This window comes from Cyanistes caeruleus, chromosome 26, assembly GCF_971803275.1.
Source record: "Cyanistes caeruleus chromosome 26, bCyaCae1.hap1.1, whole genome shotgun sequence".
NCBI classification, from domain to species: domain Eukaryota; kingdom Metazoa; phylum Chordata; class Aves; order Passeriformes; family Paridae; genus Cyanistes; species Cyanistes caeruleus.
Window position 1 is genome coordinate 3,023,281 of NC_141726.1, and position 17,271 is coordinate 3,040,551.

General features: G+C 64.6%; 1 protein-coding gene across 3 annotated transcripts; it reads right to left on the minus strand.

Moving 5' to 3' along the window:
* Positions 1 to 204: 204 nt before the first annotated feature.
* Positions 205 to 15,281, minus strand: MAP7D1 (MAP7 domain containing 1). 3 transcript variants are annotated; one of them, XM_086863685.1, is made up of 18 exons: positions 15,182 to 15,281; positions 8,302 to 8,940; positions 8,128 to 8,196; positions 7,352 to 7,515; positions 6,889 to 7,003; positions 5,024 to 5,134; positions 3,479 to 3,601; positions 3,206 to 3,348; positions 2,952 to 3,085; positions 2,425 to 2,864; positions 2,174 to 2,348; positions 1,969 to 2,107; positions 1,636 to 1,740; positions 1,458 to 1,511; positions 1,267 to 1,324; positions 1,067 to 1,184; positions 803 to 993; positions 205 to 729 (listed from the first exon to the last, which is right to left on the minus strand). In XM_086863685.1, exons 2-18 carry the CDS (start codon positions 8,921 to 8,923, stop codon positions 719 to 721), a joined length of 2,772 nt encoding a protein of 923 aa, XP_086719811.1. In that variant the 5' UTR covers positions 8,924 to 8,940; positions 15,182 to 15,281; the 3' UTR covers positions 205 to 718. The 3 variants fall into 3 exon arrangements, with proteins under 3 accessions (XP_086719811.1, XP_086719810.1, XP_086719812.1); XM_086863684.1 differs by lacking the exon at positions 15,182 to 15,281 and adding an exon at positions 14,658 to 14,792; XM_086863686.1 differs by lacking the exons at positions 5,024 to 5,134; positions 15,182 to 15,281 and adding an exon at positions 14,658 to 14,792.
* Between the last annotated feature and the right edge of the window lie 1,990 nt (positions 15,282 to 17,271).

A 17,271-nucleotide genomic window follows, 5' to 3' on the forward strand; every position in this document is an offset into this window, starting at 1 on the left:
GGCCCTGCATGCTAGTGGGGCAGCCAGGATGAGGTTTCCCCCCATCGCCGGGACGGAGCTGATGGACTGGGCAGTGCTGGGGACTCCGGGGGCGAACTGCCCCGCTGCTGTGGAGGCGGGGAGAGTGCCCTGCCCTGCCTGGCGGAGCATCGAGGCGCGGGCACGGACCCGCCCAGTCCCTTCCCCGGACACAGAGAGGCACGCTGAGGGCATTGTCCACTTTTAATTGTTGTCAAAGGTTGTCTGGATGCATAACACTGTCACAAGGGCACAGAGCAGCGTGGTGCCGGCCGGGCCCGGGGACACTGGACACACGGACATGCGGGGGAACGTGGGGACAGGGAGCTATGACACGGCCCCCACCCCGAGCCCCTCAGAGCACCCCCGCGCCCGGCCGGCTCTATTTACAGTATTCACAGACGTTGTACCCAGCGAGTTAAATAACTACATCATTACACCACACGTCTGGGGCAGCTCCGGTGGGCTGCGAGGGTGGGCTGTCAGTCTGATAAGGTGCATATTTAAAATAAAAAACCCCAACAAAAAAACGAAATAAAAACGAGAACAAAGAGAGGAGTCAGGCGTCCTCACCGGGGTCCCACAGCCCCCGGGCGCCCAAGAGGAGCAGTGAGGGTCGTGTTCTGATGACAGCTACAGGTCTGTGTGGGCCGCCGGGGTCAGGGTGTAGGCAGTGGCCCTAGGAACATCGGCCAGGCCCTCACAGCACCTCTGCGGGTGGGGAGAGCAGCGTGAGCCTGGGATGCGCACAGCGCCGTCCCCCCAGTACCCTCCCGCTGCTCACCTGTCACCTGCGGGGGCTTCACCACGGCCTGCTTGAGGAAGGGCTCCTTGTCGCCAAAGGGGATGATGCTGCCAGGACTACCACCGTGGTGGGAGAGATCCCGCAGCTCCTTGGAGCCCTCGGTGCCCGAGAAGCCGTTCTCGTGCTTGCCGGGCTGCATGCCGTTCACCAGGGCTGCTGCCTCCTTGGAGCTGCGCGATGGGAGGGCTGGGCTCAGCCCTAGCCCCGCCGCCCCCCGGCCCCCCCCGGTGTCCCTGTGCTCACCTTGGCTGCAGCCCCTCACCCACCAAGCCCTTCGTTCCCCCTGGTGTCCCTGCACTTGGGGTCTCCATCTCCGGGAGCTCTTCTGCCTTTGGAATTGGCCCCAGGTGCTTCTCGCGGCCTGAGGACATGGCAGAACCTGGCTCAGCCATGGCTTGGGCCACACCATGGCTGGGAGAAGCAGGCCTGGGGTGCCCACACACCTGGGACATTTTCCTGTTTGGCTGCTTTCCCATTCACCACCTTCTTGTCATCCTCCTTCTGCAGGGATAGGAGAGCTGTGAGGGTCTGCAGCACTCTGCTGGGAATGCTGGGACTCTGTGCAGAGTGCTGGGAAGCACTCTGTGCAGCGCCCCAAGTCCCCAGTGCCTCGGGACAGAGGACAAGCTCTCACCTTGGTGTCTGCTACGTCCGACTTGCGCGTCCTCTTCATGATCTCCTCCAGGCGCTGCAGTCACAGAGGGACTCACACATGGCCCTGGACACCCAGACCTGCCCCTGCTGCCAGGCAAGGTCCCTTCCAGGGAAAAAACCTGCCATGCCCCATGCCTGGAGATGGCCCCCACCCTCACCTTCTTCCTCTCCAGCCGCTCCTGCTCCTCACGCTGGAAGTGCTTCTCCCGCTCCAGGCGCTGCCGCTCAGCCTCTTCACGTGCCCTCGCCTCAGCTTCTTCCCTCTGTGTCACAGCAGGACACAGACACACAGATGAGATGTGACAGGGAGGAAAGGGATGGGGCAGGGACTGTGGGGATGTGCTGCCTGGACAGCTCAGCACTGCCCTGCCTCGTGTTCCCTGCCACCCTGGGCCTTGAGAGGCTGGGCTGGTTCTCACTCCTCCATCCCCCTGCAGACTGAATCCATCCCTGCCTTTGTACCCCATCTCCTTCAGCCCCTTTCCCCCAACCTGTCTCTGCAGCCGCTCCACCTCCTCTTGTGCAGCTCGGGCTCTCTCCTGGGCCTCTCGCTCCTCCTGTAGCCGTGCCAGGGCCTCCCGCCGGCTCTGTTCCTCGGCCGCCCGCTGCGCCCGTTCCTCCTGCATCCGCCTGCGGGGAGGGGGCCCTTAGCACGGCAGGAGGACGGGGCTGGGGGCCAGGGGGGACAACACCCACCTCTCCTGCTCCTCCTGCTCCCGGCGCTCCCGCTCCTCCCGCTCCCGCTGCTCCCGGGCCTGGCGTCGTTTCTCCGCCAACAGCCGGGCAGCTTCCTCCCGGTCCGTGGTGCCAGCAGGAGGTCTGGCTGGGGGGCTGGCCAGCACAGGGCCGGGGGCTGCATGTACTGGGGGGCCTGGGGGAGGTAGGCAGTATCAGGGCTGCTCTGGCTTCTCCCAGCCCTGAGGCTTCCCTGACCATGCTGTACCCACCTGCTGTCGGTTCAGCGGGCACCTTGGGGGGCTCAGAAAGGGCTGGGGGTGCCGGACCCCGCTCCTCCTCCTTCCTCTCACGGGCCTTCGGCTGGCCCTCCTGCTCTCCCCGCTCCTCCCGGGCCCTGGCCCGCACCTTGGGGGAGGAATGGGTGCTTCGAGGCAGGGGTGGCTTGTGGGGAGAGCTGAGGGCCGGGCTGAGGGATGCTGAGTGGGCCTTGGGGGTGGCAGGGGATGAGGGACGGTTCTTGAGAGTGGCAGGGGATGAGGGACGATTCTTGGGGATGGCAGGGGATGAGGGACGGTCCTTTGGGGCGGCAGGGGATGAGGGACGGTTCTTGAGAGTGGCAGGGGATGAGGGACGGTTCTTGAGAGTGGCAGGGGATGAGGGACGATTCTTGGGGATGGCAGGGGATGAGGGACGGTTCTTGGGACCAGGGCTGCAAACAGAGCAAGAGACTGCGTTAGTGGGGCTGGGGAAGCCCCCAGGTGGGGTCAGGGGAAGCCTCAGGGTGGGGGGTCCCGACCTGCTGTCAGCTGCAGGCAGGAGCCAGGGCTGTGCTGCCGGCAGTGACTGCCGCTTCTTGAGGCTGCGCTCATGGGACAGGGCGCTGCGCTCCTTGGCATTCTCCCGATCCTTCTCCTTCTTCTCCTTCTTCTTCTGCTCCAGCCAAGGACAGACACAGACAGCGTCAGCACTGGGTGCTGCGCTCAGCCAGAAGCCACGCTGTGCCCCTCAGCTGCCCTGGCACTCGTGGTCCCTGCAGGAGATGGCACTCACAGGCAAGGGCTCAGTCCTGCGGCGCGGTGTCACATCAGGGCTGGCGGCGGCCACCTTCCGGCGCTCCCAGCAGCGGTGTGGCAGGCGGTGGTTGTGGCAGGGGCTGAGGGGGCTGGCGGAGGCTGAGCGGGGGCACACGGGCACTGGGGGACGAGTGACCAGGGTCAAGATGGAGCCAGCAGCAACACCAGCTGCCCACTGACTCCAGGCTCCCTCATGCTGGGTCCCTGCCTGTGCCAGAACCCTTGTGTCCGTGACACCCTGGGGGCTCACCCTGCTCCTTGCCATTCCCAGCCAGTGTCACAGCGCTCCGGCTGCGCGCGAGGAAAGACAGGGTGGGCGTCATCAGCCGGTCCACGATGCTGCTCTCCCATGGGCTCAGCTGCAAGCTCCGGTCTGGGGAGGGAGAGGGGCCATTAGTGTACCACAGTCCTCCAGACCCCAGTCCTGTCCGCACAGTCACTGCTGGGAGGAGCAGCCATGTGTCTGCAGCAATACCATGGCACATGCACAGTTCCAGGAGCGCCCAGAGCTTGGCTGTGCTGGGGAGGGGTCCCCAGGGCCCCACACAGCTGAGCAGGATGAAGGGCCATGCAGGCCCAGGCATGGGTGGGTGGCTGGGCACCTGTGGACGGCGCTGTGGCATGATGACAATGGTGTCCTTGTGTCCTGTGGACACCGCAGGTACCGTGTACCAGTGGTGCTGGGTGCCACCCTGGTAGCAGCATCCTCCCCACTCTGCCCTCTCTTTGTGCCCAGCAATGGCACCCTTCTGTGGCCCTGTCCTGTGTGACCAAGGCGCTGGCACGTGCCAGCTGCCCAGGGGACACCACAGCGTGCCCTAATCCCACAGGAGCTGTGCTGAATCACCAAGCATGTCCCAGGAGCCAGGCCAGCCTCACAGCACCCACAGAACGGTGATGCCTGGCCACACAGTTGGCTCAGCTGGGCACCAAGCTGCTGCTGGCTTCCCTGCAGCACATCACTAAACACCCCACGGCGCATGGGAAACACCCACAGAGACAGGGCCCCTCTGCCCCTCTCCAGAGGGGCATCCTATCCCATCCCTGGATGTCAGGCCAGGGGCAGCACCGGCTGCCAGGAAAAGAGAGCACAGAGCCATGGGTGCTGCAGGGGGACAGGGTGGCAGGTCTGGCACGAGCCCAGGGAGATGCTGCTCCCACCCCGGCAGTGCTGACAGCCCCTAGGTGCCTGTCCGTGGGCTGAGCCCCAGAACAGGGTGGTGGGAGCTGCCTGCGTCACCACAGCCACCGGCGTCAGCTGCTCTGGCTATTTATACCCATCCGGGCAGCCCCGGCACTGGACACAACCCTCTGTTGGTTGGACACATCCCTCCGGCATGGCTGCAGCCCTGGGCAGCGCTCCCTGGGCCAGGATGACCTTGCAGCAGCACGGTCACAGAGCTCCATGGCACCCAGCCCCAGGAGCCTGTGGGGACACTGGCATCTTGCCCAGCCCCAGGAGAGCCAGCGACAGGCAGCCCCTCTGTGGCTGCACCAGCACCCACCAGAACTGCCCTGGGGCAGGGAGCCAGGCTCCCATCCTCATCCTGGCGCCCCATGGGGCTGCCACCACCCAGCCATTCCTCCTCCTCCTCCTCCTCCTCTTCCTTCTCCTCCCAGCCCACACAGCCTCAAGAGCCACCAGCCGGTTCCAGCCTCCTCCCGCAAACAGCAAACGGCTTCTCCTCTCTCCACGGGCACCTGGGAATGGTGGACCCTGGCATAGGGGGTCCCCAGCGCTGGGTGGGGGCTGGGCTGTGCCCCCTGCGCTGGGGCAAACGCAAAGGGCTCTTACTTCTACTGGGAGAGTTCCAGAGGGTGGCGGAGGATTTGGAGAGCCGCTTGTTGATTATAGAGTCGACGTGTTTGGGGAGGTTTACAGCGGACACCGAGCACCGGCTCGCACCTGGAGGAGGGAAAAGACACAAGGGCATTAAGGTCCCGGGGCCGGGGCCAGGCCCCCCACATGCAGCATGCACGGCTGTGCCAGGGCACTGGGGCAGAAGTGGAAGGATCAGTGGAGATGCTGGAGTCCGGGGACACGGCACAGAATGGGGTAGGAGATGCTGGAATCCAGGGATGCAACACAGAATGTGACAAGAGATGCTGGAGTCTGGGGACACGATACAGAGTGGGACAGGAGATGCTGGAGTCTGGGGACACGATACAGAGTGGGACAGGAGACGCTGGAGTCTGGGGACACGATACAGAGTGGGACAGGAGATGCTGGAATCCAGTGATACGGCACAGAGTGGGGCTAGAGGAGCTACCATTGTCTGGGGACACGACACGCAGCACTGGCATTCAGTATGGCAGTGTCTGAACCCTGCAGGGTCATGCTGGGATCATGCAGGGATCTCATCCTCAGAGTGCCAGGGTGGCTCCCAGGCCACGCTACAACAGCCTTTCCAAACACAGTCCTGGGAATCAGGAGCAGGTGGCTGGGAACCTCGGCAGCATCAGGCCAGCATCCACCCTGGGGAAGGGCAGCAGGTCCAGACAGACACAAGACAACATCACACCAGTGCAGGGTCACTTTGGCATCGCCAGGATAGTGCTGGTGGCTGGCAGCACCTCCACAGGTAGCTGGGATCTCCCCACCCCAGGCTCCTCTGGACAAAACAGCCAGAGAAGCTCAGGGCCAGTGCAGGGGGGAGATTGGTGAGTGACAGATGGCAGCAGCTCCAGCAGGACATCCCAATGGGAAGCAACAGGGGAAGGTGTCCCCTTGCAAGACCCTGCCAGGTGCTGCACCACAGACACCCCGAGAGAGCCATGAGCCACAGTGGCACGCACGGCACCGAGATAGGTGTACCCAGAACATGGAGCCAGTACACACAGCCCAGCCAGGAACTGCTGGGCACGCAACACTTGAACACACGCGGCGCTGGGCACACAGTGCCAGTACACACAACCTGGCACACAACACCTGTACACAGCCTGGTCAGGTACAGCCAGAAACACAACACCTCTACACAGCCTGGCCAGGTACAGCTACGGCCACCACAGCTGCCCCATGGCACGTGAAGGCCAGTTCCCAGGGACACAGCGCTCTCCTCCATGTCACCATCCATGCCAGACAGTGCTAGCACCTGCCAGCACAGCACAGCAGTCAGGGGACAGTGGAGACCTCCACATGTCCAAGTGCTGAATCGTTCCTAATCGTTCCTCAAGAAGCCCCCAAGGAGCAGGACCAGCTTCTGCAGCCACACATATAGCCACAGTCACCTCCATACTGGACCTGCCAAGCACTGCCCCCACCCAGCTGCGGGATAAGGGGAGACACCACAGCACAGACCCCAACCAGAGCTCGCAGAGGCTTTGTGCAGCTCCACAGCCCCTGGGGCCAGAGACTCTTCAGGCTGCTGGAGACCTGGCAGTGTGGCCATGGCATGCTGAGGCAGCCAGGTCTGCCCCCAGGCAGGACTCTGAGTGGAACAGTGACTGTGATGCACAGCCTCCAGCTTACACCCAGCCCCACAGGAGCAGGGAACAGCCACGGGACCCCATCAGTCCCCAGCACAGCCCAGAGTGATGGCAGCATGACCCCACCAAGTGGGCCTGAGCTGGGCTTGAGGGTTGCCAGCAAGATGCCCAGCTACCCTCACCACTGTCAGAGCCACAGGGTCCCGAGGTGCCTGTGCCCAGCCTGGCACTCACCGTCCTTGTGTGCAGGGGAGCCATGGTGCAGGGCCCCAGCCCAGGACCACCGCTGCTGCCGGATCTCTGCCCACGTCTTCTTGACCGACCGCTGGATTGCTGCCTCATAGCGCTCCTGCCCAAGGGAGAGGGACAGGCTGAGCCCAGCGGCTGCAGGAGTGGGGCTGGGGCCAGCCAGAGCCTCCCAGCATGAGGCCATCACAGCGATGGGGGTGCTTGGAGGGAGACAGGACAGTGATGCCTGCCCTGGCCAAGGCACACAGCCAAAAAAGCTGGGCACAGCACAGGCTGTGCACCATGAAGGAGGGGCAGCAGAGAACGGGCACAGTGGGCAGCTCCCGAAGGGCTCCCGAAGCATCTTCTGAAGGGCTGCTGGAGCCACAAGAACTCCTCAGGGATTGTATCCCATATGCCACCTCAGCCCCATGTTCACTGCACTCATGATACCCATTCCCATCCCCACCTTATTCTTCTCCAGCTTCTGCCTCTGCCGCTCCTCCAGGACTGCCCGGCGCTTCTCCGCCCGCAGCCGCTGCTCCTCCAGCCGCTTGCGCCGCTCCTCCAGCTGCTTCTCCCGCAGCAGCCGGGCCTTCTCCTCCTTCTCCAGCCACAGCACCCGCTTGGCAGCTGTGGGGGACAGCGGGGTCGCACCAGAGGCACAGCCCTGGCCAGCCCCCTGGTGGGACCGCGTGCCCATGCCAGTGGCGTGGGGCCACAGAGCGGCTGCGGCCGGGGCACGCGGCCGGGCTCGCGGGGCAGGCAGCATCACGGCTGCCGAGGGAGGGGTTTGGGCCAGGACAAAAGGAAGGCCGGGAGCCCGCCGGGAGCCCGCCGAGCCGCGCGGCGAACAATGGGGGAATGAGGGTGGAAAGAGCGCGGGGACAAGGAGGCCCCATGCGCAGCGCAGGGGCCCCGCTCGCCCACTGCCCCGAGCCCCTCTGGGGCTGCCTGACACGGCAGAGCCGGGCACCGGGGCTGCTGGCACCTGCACAGAGCCGGCAAGCATCCAAAACAGGGAGCAACAATGTGCTGTGGGATCAGCACCATGCCTGGGGGTCAGCAGTGTGCCCAGGGGTCAGCGGTGTGCTGGGGAATCAGTGGTGTGCCTGGTGGGCAGAGCTGCCAGCACCTCAGCTCCTGGCTGGGCTCAGCTCACCACAGCTAATGGGATTGGTCATTACCCGGCAAAGCTCCTTAGCCCCTGCCTCCTCCCATCCACTTTCCCTCCCAGCCCCATACCCAGGTACTTGGCCCGTTCCTCACGCCGCTCCTTTGCCTGCTTGTGCCTTGCCTGGGCTTTCTGGGCATCTGCAGAGGGGAAACACTGTCAGGGTAGTGCCTGGCCCCACCAGGCATCGACTGGTGCCCATAGTGTGGAGCATCACTGGAGCACTGCAACCTCCTGGCACCCACCTTGCTTGGGCCGGGGGCTGGTGGCAGGAGACGGTGAGGGGCGGCTGCTCCGGGGGGTCACATCCTTTGAGGGCCCGGCTGTGGCACCCAGGGAGCTCTTGGCATCAGGAGGGGCCCCTTCAGTGGCAGCTGGGGCTGGGAGCTGGCTCCCACGGGGCAGCGTCTCCGCAGAGCAAGGGGCAGCAGCAAGGATGGGGGCAGGCTGGCCAGCGGTGTGGGGCAATGCCTCTTCTTTGGGGCGCTCCATCCCAGGTGGCTTGGGGCAGGGGGACCGGTCGCACCTGGGGGGAACACTCTGTGCTGAGGGGACCAGAGTCGTAGGGCTGGGAGACACGGGCTGTCCTGGCAGTGCCACGGCTGGAGGGCCAGGTCGGTCATGTTGCGGGGGGCTGCTTGCAGCGGGGGGCATCACGGGCTGCCAGGAGGGGGGCATGGCTGCAGGGACAGACGAGACAATGTTTTCAGAGGGGGTGATGGCTGCAGGGACAGGTGGAACGGTCTCTTCCGAGGGGATGACATCTGGAGGGCCAGGTCGGTTGTGTGGGCAGGGGCTGCGCTCTCCTTGCACTGCATCTCCAGGCGAAGGGGGTGGCACAGAGAGCGGGGGGATGCTGTCTCCCATCGGGGATGGTGGCTTCCCTGCAAGAGGGGTAGAGCAGAACACAAGGTCACTCAGTTGTGGAAGCTTGTGGAAGATGCATCCTCTCCAAACACAGCCCTTGGGGGGCACAGTCCTGTCCCCCCAAACACAGCCCTCAGGAGCAAGGCTGGGGAGGGCACTGTGACCCCACCTGAGCTCTGCTGCTGCTGCCCCAATACTGAGAGGCACCCACAGCGAGTGCCAGGCGCTGGGCACACAATGCACAGAGGGACAGCCGGGCTCCACCAGGCACTGCCACCACAAAGCTGCCCTTCATCCCCTGGCAGCTGCTGCCTGGCCCTGCCATGGGGGGACACGGGGCCAGAGACCCTCCATGGGCACAGGGATCCACAGACTCCCCTGCCACTCTCCCCAAGGGGACAAGGCATTCAAGTGCTTCCACAGTGCAGTTGGAGGCAGGATGGGTGCGGGCCATGGCCTGACGTCACTGTGACAGCCCATGGCCCCCATCGCGCCATGGACCCGCAGCCATGAACTCATGGCCCAGGAATGCACACGAGGCTGCCAGACAGAGCCCCCTCCCTGCCTGGGGCCAGCCATGGGGCAGCCTCGGGGATCTCCCCCTTCTGGATGGCCTCCAGGCACCCCGAGGGAGCCCTGAGCACACCCCACCATGGTGCCAGTGCGTGGCAATGCCCTGTGTAGGTGTGGAAAGTGTCCTCAGTGACCACAGTGGTGACTCCCCTGGCCCCCATTATCAGCCCTTTACAAACAAACCCTTCAGTACTTTCCAGGATCCCAATTCCAACCCCCACACAGTGGCAGCACCATCACTTCTGGCCAGAATGATGCCAGATCCAACCCAGGACGCACAGCTCCATCTCCATGGGCATCACTGCAGGGTGGGTCCCCGCTCCAGGGGGGGATGGCAGAACCCTGGTGACAAGCACACACCACCAGCTGATGTCACACGCCAGCTCAGCCATGTTTGCAGAGCTCTCCACAACCATCAGCAAGGGGCAAAGTGTGGGCTCTGCAAACACAGCCGGCGCCACTCCTCACCCACTCCATGGCTGCTCACCCACCCCACAGCTCCTCACGCGCCCCTCGCATTCTCATCCACCCCATGCTGGAGCGCTCCGAGCCAGGGTCAGCCCAGGCTACCCAAAGAGGCACTTCCAGCCCCCTGCACTGACAGCATGGGCACACCCAGGTCCCTTGGTCTCCTGAGAGGGGCTGGGGATGCTGCTGCAGCCCCCCAGGCCAGGGCTGTGCCAACAAGTTTTCCCCACCCTGGACTCTGTGGGGACACAGCCAGCCCTGGCCCCCCCGCAGGCTTTCCGGGTATTTTCTGTTGCAGGAAGCCGGCCCATCCCCTGGCCCCGATCCTGCACATCCCATGTCCCCAGCGCTGCACCCTGTGAGGCGGCCATCGGTCTGATGAGGGGCTGGGACTGGGGGGGTCCCCTGCTCCGTTCCCCCAGCCCTGCCTCAGATGGGCAACCACAGACAGCAAGGCTTGGAACCCCAGGTGCCAGATCCCAGGATAGCACCTGCAGTGTCACCATGTGTGTCCCAGCTGGGACCACCGTGGTGGCACAGCCAAGTGCTACCCACAGGGCCAAGTGAAAGAATCAAGGCCCGGCTGAACCCCTGAGCAGATGGAAATACCTCAGAGAGCCCTGGATGTGTGGGAAGCACTGGCAGGGAACAGTGGGTGCCTCCTGCCACCCCACACAGTCAGGCACAGAGCCCTTGGCAGGATCTGCCCTGCCCCACTGTCCAGAAAGACAACAGCACCTGTGGCTAGGGTAGGGCTGTGGGCACGGCCAAGACCTCCAGGCCCAGCCAAGACCCCTAAGGTGGGGCAGAGCCAGCCCTGCCGCCATCTGTCCCTGTCGCTGCTCCAGCACGGCAGCTGCCCTGAAACCCAACGCTGCCTGCGCCCAGGCGGTGCGGGAGTCCCCTCTCCCCCGGCCAGGCCATTCCACATGGATTAGCTCCCGTCCCCCCAGACACGCAGGCATGGCTGCCCTGCAGCACCCAGCCCAGGCAAGCCTGCATGGCACCGGCCCCTCTGCTGCCACCGGGACTGCGCTGTGCCCAGCACAGACTGAGGTGCTGCCCTAGATGCGGCGTCATCCAGCCCATCCTGCTCGTCCTACGGGTTCCTTTGGCACTGGTGCCCATGCCACCAAGCACCAGTGGCACCTCCAGCCCGGTGGTGCCCAGTGCAGCGTGATTCCTTGGCCAGCACATGGCCAGGGATGCTCAGGCAGGCAGAGGCAGATCCCGGTGCCGTGAAGCGAGAGCACATTGAGGCCCGCGGGCGCTGCTTGGACCAGCGGCCCTCATTAACTGTCCCTGCAGGGCACTGCCTGTAAGAACAGAGGGGGGGGGGGGTACCCGCCTGATGTCACCTCAGCTCCCCCCAGCTCTGTATCCTTGTGTTCTCGCTCTGCAGCCACAGGCTGCTCCGTGTGCAGTGCCCAGCGGGGCCGGGGGCATCAACTGGGACCTGCCCCTACCCCAGGGGGGCAGGACAGCAGGGCTGATGATGCAGTGGATGTCATTGGTGAGCAGTGGAAAGCCAAACAAAGGTGCTGACATCACAGTGCCCAGACACACTAGGCATTGCACCAGTCCCTGCTGTGCCAAGGACAAGACCCTGAGGCCAGCCCAAAGAGTCACTGCTGGCCCTGCAGGGCTGCTCCCTGCAGCCTGTGGGGACATCCATGTGAGCAATACACCCTCAGGCCCTCCCTGGTGCAGCTGTTCCCAGCTGCCTCCCCTGCAGCCCCATGGGGACAGGTCTCTGGGTCTCTTGTTGCCAGCAGGTCCTCGTGCAGAGCAGGATGACAGCCATGGCCACAGAGCAGGGATCACTCCGTGTGATCTACCTGAGACCACCAGAGCACTGTGGGATGCACTGGGATGCTCCAAGCCCTAGGGGTGCTCCAAGCCCGTGCTGCCCCTGATCCCACCCCTGCCTCAACACTCAGACATGCCTTGGGGCCGAGCCCTGCCCTGTCCCACCCAGCTCCTGGGATTCCCCTGCGCTGCAGCAACCCTCACACCTGGATGACAGGGACAGTGAGCACATGCTCCTAACACATCCCTGGAACGTCCACACCGCATTCCCAATACGTCCCCACTATGTATCTGCAGGCACAGCACTGACACACAACCTCAGTGCTGGCTCACATGCCTGGGCAAGGAGACATGGGCAATGCCAGCAGCCCCTGCCTTGGGCAGCCGCCATCGGCAATGACACCCTGCCCCCAACAAGGACAGCAACTTGCAGCCTGTCCCTAGGCACATGGGCACTGTCACCCATGGCTGGCTCCTCTCCCCGCCAGCTTGGAGCCAGTGAAACACAGCTGGCAGCTGCCTGGGCTTCAGCCTACAGTACCCACCACAGCCTGCTTCAGGGACAGGCCTCCAGGGACAGGCTGGAGCAGGGCAGGAGGGGGCAGGCAGCAGGGCTGCTGGGAGGGCACAACCAGGTGCCAGGCAGGAGAAAGAGGCATATTTGGCCCCTTTCCCAGGACTTTGTGTCCTGCCAAGGCTCCAGGATAGGGTATGGGGGGCAGTCATGGGGGAACTGCACCAGCCCCTGGGCAAGGGCAGAGATCACCAAGCTCCTGCGCCACTGCCGAGCCAGCAGTGATGTACCAAGCTGGAGAGCAACAAGGGGAACTTGCGATCTTGAGACCAAGCCCAGAGCCAGGGGGTTTCCAGGGTTTAAAACACATCTGTAAGAAAGAGCTGGAGTTGATGCTGACCGCAGCACCCCCGCAGCAAACTGTGACTGTGGTTACAGTGCAACCCCAAACAGCCCGAGGGCAGGGGCCGGAACACCTGCCCACCATCCATCTGGCACACTGGCAGTGATGACAGGAGGTGCCCTCGTCCTTGGGGCGACCCATGTGGCGCCACCAATGCCCAAGGCAGCCAACCCAGCCATGCTCCCAAAAACCTGTCTGCTAGCATCACGCTGGGAAACAGAAACCTGGCTGGAAGGCAGAGCACGGGGCTGTGCACCTGCCAGCATCCAGCCCCTTGGGGAGCAGGTCAGTACCCCAAAAAACAGGTCCTGTGCCTCACAACACAGAGGCGGCACCTACCAGGGCTGGTGTTGTGCAGGATCCAGCTCCACTCCCGGCAAGCTGCCTGTGGGGCTGCCTGACCCTGCTCAGAGCCCTCCAAGGAGCTAGAGCTGTGCTAACTATTTTGGACATGGCACCACGGGACTGTCACATCACCACTCTGCACATCGCATCACGTTGCTCTGACGGTTACACAGCAGCGGCTCCCGCACTGGGAGAACTCTGAGCTGCTGCTCCCAAACACAGGCACTGGCAGGCAACCAGCTCACCCTCCCTCTCTGCCCTGCCAAGGGAGAAAGGCTGGAGAAGCTGGGGGAAACTTGGATAAGGACAGACCTCTGTGTGCTCCTCTGCCTGCTTAGTTCCTAGTCCCTCTGTCCACTGCATCCCTCTGCCCAGCTGGGCAGCTCCGCAGGCCACCCTGCCCTGGCTGTCCTTCACGAGTTTCTGGCCTCCAGTGCCACTGGCTGCCGCACACATGGTGGGTCCCTTGAGTGAAATCTCGTCCCTGCTGTGTCTCCGACCCCGACACCTGTTCTAGGCAGCAAGACAGGAAGCAGCCCGGGCTGCCCAGTCATGCAGGTCACACACGTGGGACATGTCAGGGATGGTCACCGAAGGAGGACATGGTGCAAAACCACCCGTGCTTCTTCAGCACCATTCTGTGCAAACAGCAGAGCAGCCAGAGTGACCCATCCGGGTGTGCGGAGAGCCCAAGGTGGCCGAGAGCAGCCAGCCCCGGTCTCCGGGCAGCGACAGCATCGAGCGGGCAGGCCACGGCAGGCAGGAAGGCGGCGGAGGTAAAGACAGGGACTCAGACAACATGTCTGGCGCAGGACGCGTCGTTCGGGCAGCGATGCCAGGACCCGCGGCCGCTTGGTGCAGGAGCCGCCGGTTTTCAACATCGCCGGGAGCCGCAGCCATCCCTCCTTCTCCGCGGGCCAGGGCGACGGAGCACTGGGGCCGAGGGGGAGGGGAGCCGCCTCTCCTCTTCCTCCCGCGGTGGGAAGCGGCCCCGCCGCGGAGCTCTGCTTAGTCACAGCGAGCGCTGCGCTGGAGTGCCGAGAGGCAGCCCCAGCCCCGGCCCCGGGAGCGGCCTCGCCGCCGCCGCCGCCCTCCCTGCTTCATCCCGGGGCAACGGGATCGGCCCTGCTGGGACGAGCCGCGAGTCCACGCGGCGGGGCAGGGCCGGCCCCGGGCGGGCGGGGGGCACCGTGTGCCTCCCACGGGGGACATCGCCCACCGGCCGGCGGGGACGAGGGGACGAGCCGGGGCGGCGCCGGCGCCGCCACCCCCGGGGCTCCCCAAGGACAGTCGGTCCCCTTGCACCCCCGCCGCCGGCGGGGCCGGGGCCGTTCCGGCCCTCCCCAAGATGGAAGAGCCGTGCCCGGGCTTTGTCCCTCTCGGGAAGCCGCCCCGGCCCGGGCAGCGCGTTACCCACCCCCCTCGCCCCCCCGGCTTCTCCACCGCCTTCCTGGGCCACCGCCCCGCTCCGCACCGCCGCATTCAGCGGACCCGGCCGCCGCATCTCCGCCGGCACGGCGGGCCGCATCCCGCACCCGGACTCCCTGCGGCCCCGCGGTGCGGGAGGGGGCCCGGGCGCCCCCGGAACCGGTACCGGCGCCAGTGCCGCCGCGAATCCTTACCGAGGGGCTGGGGCTGGGGCCGGGGCTGCGGCTCCCGCCCGGCGCAGCTCCGCTCCATGGCGCGGCAGGCGCAGGGGCTGGCCCAGCCCCGCTCCCCCCGGCCCGCGGGGGAGGACGCTCAGTGCTCCCCGCCCCGGCCCCGCGGCCCCGGCCGGGGGGAGCGGCCGGGGGATGCTCCGCCTCGCCCCGGCTCCAGACGCGGCCCCGCAGCCCGGAGCCTGCGCCGCTCCTGCCGCGCCCGTGGCTGGGACCCCGCGCCCCTCACCCCTGCCTCGGTTCTGCCCCTGCCGTGCTCAGCATCCCCCGGCTTTGCTCGGCCATTCGCCCTGCTCCAGCCCCTGCTCTCCCAGATTTTAGGACTCGCAAACACATTTTACGATGCTCCGGTCACTCCCGTAGCCCTGGCCCCGCAGCAAACGCCCCGCCCCAAGCAGCACCGCGATGCACAGCGAGCGCCACCCGTTCCAGCTGCTCCAGCCTCAGGCATCCCAAAAAGACACCGATTTCCCGTTTTCGAGCCCCACCTCAGCTGTTCGAGAGGCCTTGGAGCTGCTGCTGCCCCGCTCCCCGTCACACGTGAGTCTTAGTCACCGCCAGCAGCCGCCCCCGCTCGCGGGGCTCCCCCCGCACCCCACCCTGCCCGGTAACCGGCAGACAACGGGGGCCGCTCCTGGGGCAGGAGCAGCGGGCCCCGCTCTACGGTGAAATCCCTTTCGACCCTGCTTGGACGGGAATGTAGCTGCACGGCCAGGGTAGGGGACAAGTGGGCAGCAGCAGCAGTGGGAGGAACACGGCTCCAGGCTCTGCAGGGGCACCAGGAGGCAGGGACATGTCCTTGTCCACCACGCGACCAGACTGCTTCAGGCATCCCGCAGAGTGCTCCGCTCTGGGTGTGTGGATAAACAGAGTGAGTTTTCTGCGGGCAGCACCCATCAGAGATGCCTGTTTTGGGGATGATGTCACCGCAGGCCAGGAGATCCGCTGCCACTCATTCTCCCTCACCTACCAGGGAAACAGGTTTACCGAAATCCCAACCCTTTCCCTTGGAAGTGCATTCCCCTGACTCAGGGATGGGGAGCTCCTCAGCAGACAGGGTGGCCCCACTCTATGATGCTGCAGGGGTAGCTCTATACCCCAAATCACCCTAAAGTCATCACCCTCCTACAGCCTCCAGCCCTGCACCCTCTCACCTGGCTCAGACAGAGCAGAGGCTTCCCAAAACTCCCCGAGCCTCACCTGCCAGCTGACTCCCCACCAGGGAATGCTCCATGGCCAAGCCCCAGCTCAGGGAGCTGGGCACCCCAGGAGGTTGGCATGGAGTGTAGTGTCCCCGCGAACTCACAAAGCCAGGATTATGGCTTGGGACAGGAAAGGGGAACAACCCTACTCCCATTGCATGGCTGATCCTCCATGGGGCTGCAGCAGCCCCACAGCCCCATATTTCCATGGCACAGAAGGAATCTGGCAGAGCAGGACTGGAGGCATTCCATGACATCTCCAAGGGTGACTATGGGTGGCTTTCAAAGCCTCTTTGCCTGTGGGTCCCACAGAATCACCTGGAGCAGATGAGCATCTCAAGGCTCTAGGACAGCCTGGTACTGGATCCAGCCATGTCCTATGGTCCTCCTCCCCGCAGTGGGGTGAGTCTGGAGCAGGAGGCATGGTGAGGAAGGGGCAGCCACGGGTGTACAGGGCCTGTGGCCATGCTCCAGCAGTGCAACATGAGAGGGCTTGTGAATGCCCCGCAAGTCGATGGGCTTATACAAGGAGGGATTGACTGATCACTCTGCTGCAGGCAGAGCCCCACTGTGTTGGGGTTCCTGGGTCCAGCCCCGCCATTTCTGTGGTGCTGGGAACAGCTGCTCTCCCTGAGCTGATGGAAAATCCGATGAGCTCATGATGAGCACGGCACCCAGCCCTGGCTGCTGCATGCCCCAGCACTCCCTGTGCTCCTCAGCCCTGCAGCGTGGGGTGCAACAACACCATGGCTTCATCAGGCCAGTCTGGGTAGGGAGCTACACCCCGGGGCCCCAACACCTGGTCCTGACACTGATTGTAGGGACCCAAAGTGATCAGCACCCCAAAGTCAAAGGATAACTACAGCCACAGCTCAGCCCTGCCAGCAGGAGCTGACACTGTGCAAGTCTGGGAGCAAACAGGGACAAGGATATCAAACAAACCCTACCAGCACCTCTGAGCAAAGTAATGTGTGGTACATCCCATCCCACCTGTTTCCATCTGCTCCCACATCTGTCCTCAGCCCCTCACCCCAGGCTGCTCCCACCCTGCTGCTCTGTGACACAGTGCCCACAAGGGCTGATCTGAATCCCTGTTCCCAAAACACTCCAGCTGATTCCCACTAGCTGTGGGGCAGTGACCCAACAGGATCCTGGGGACAAGTGTCTGTCTCTGTGTCCTGTCCTGGGGTGGATGGATGCAACAGGAACCCACCACCAGCAGCATGTCAGGGCAACAACCAGAACCCCAGCATCTTGCCAAGGGGCTACGCAACAGCCCATGGCAAATCCCAGCTGCTGCAAGACAACCCCCCGTGGGTGTCAGTGACAAATGGGCCAGAAATGGGCTGAGCCACAGCGGGCTGCGCCCTGCCCTG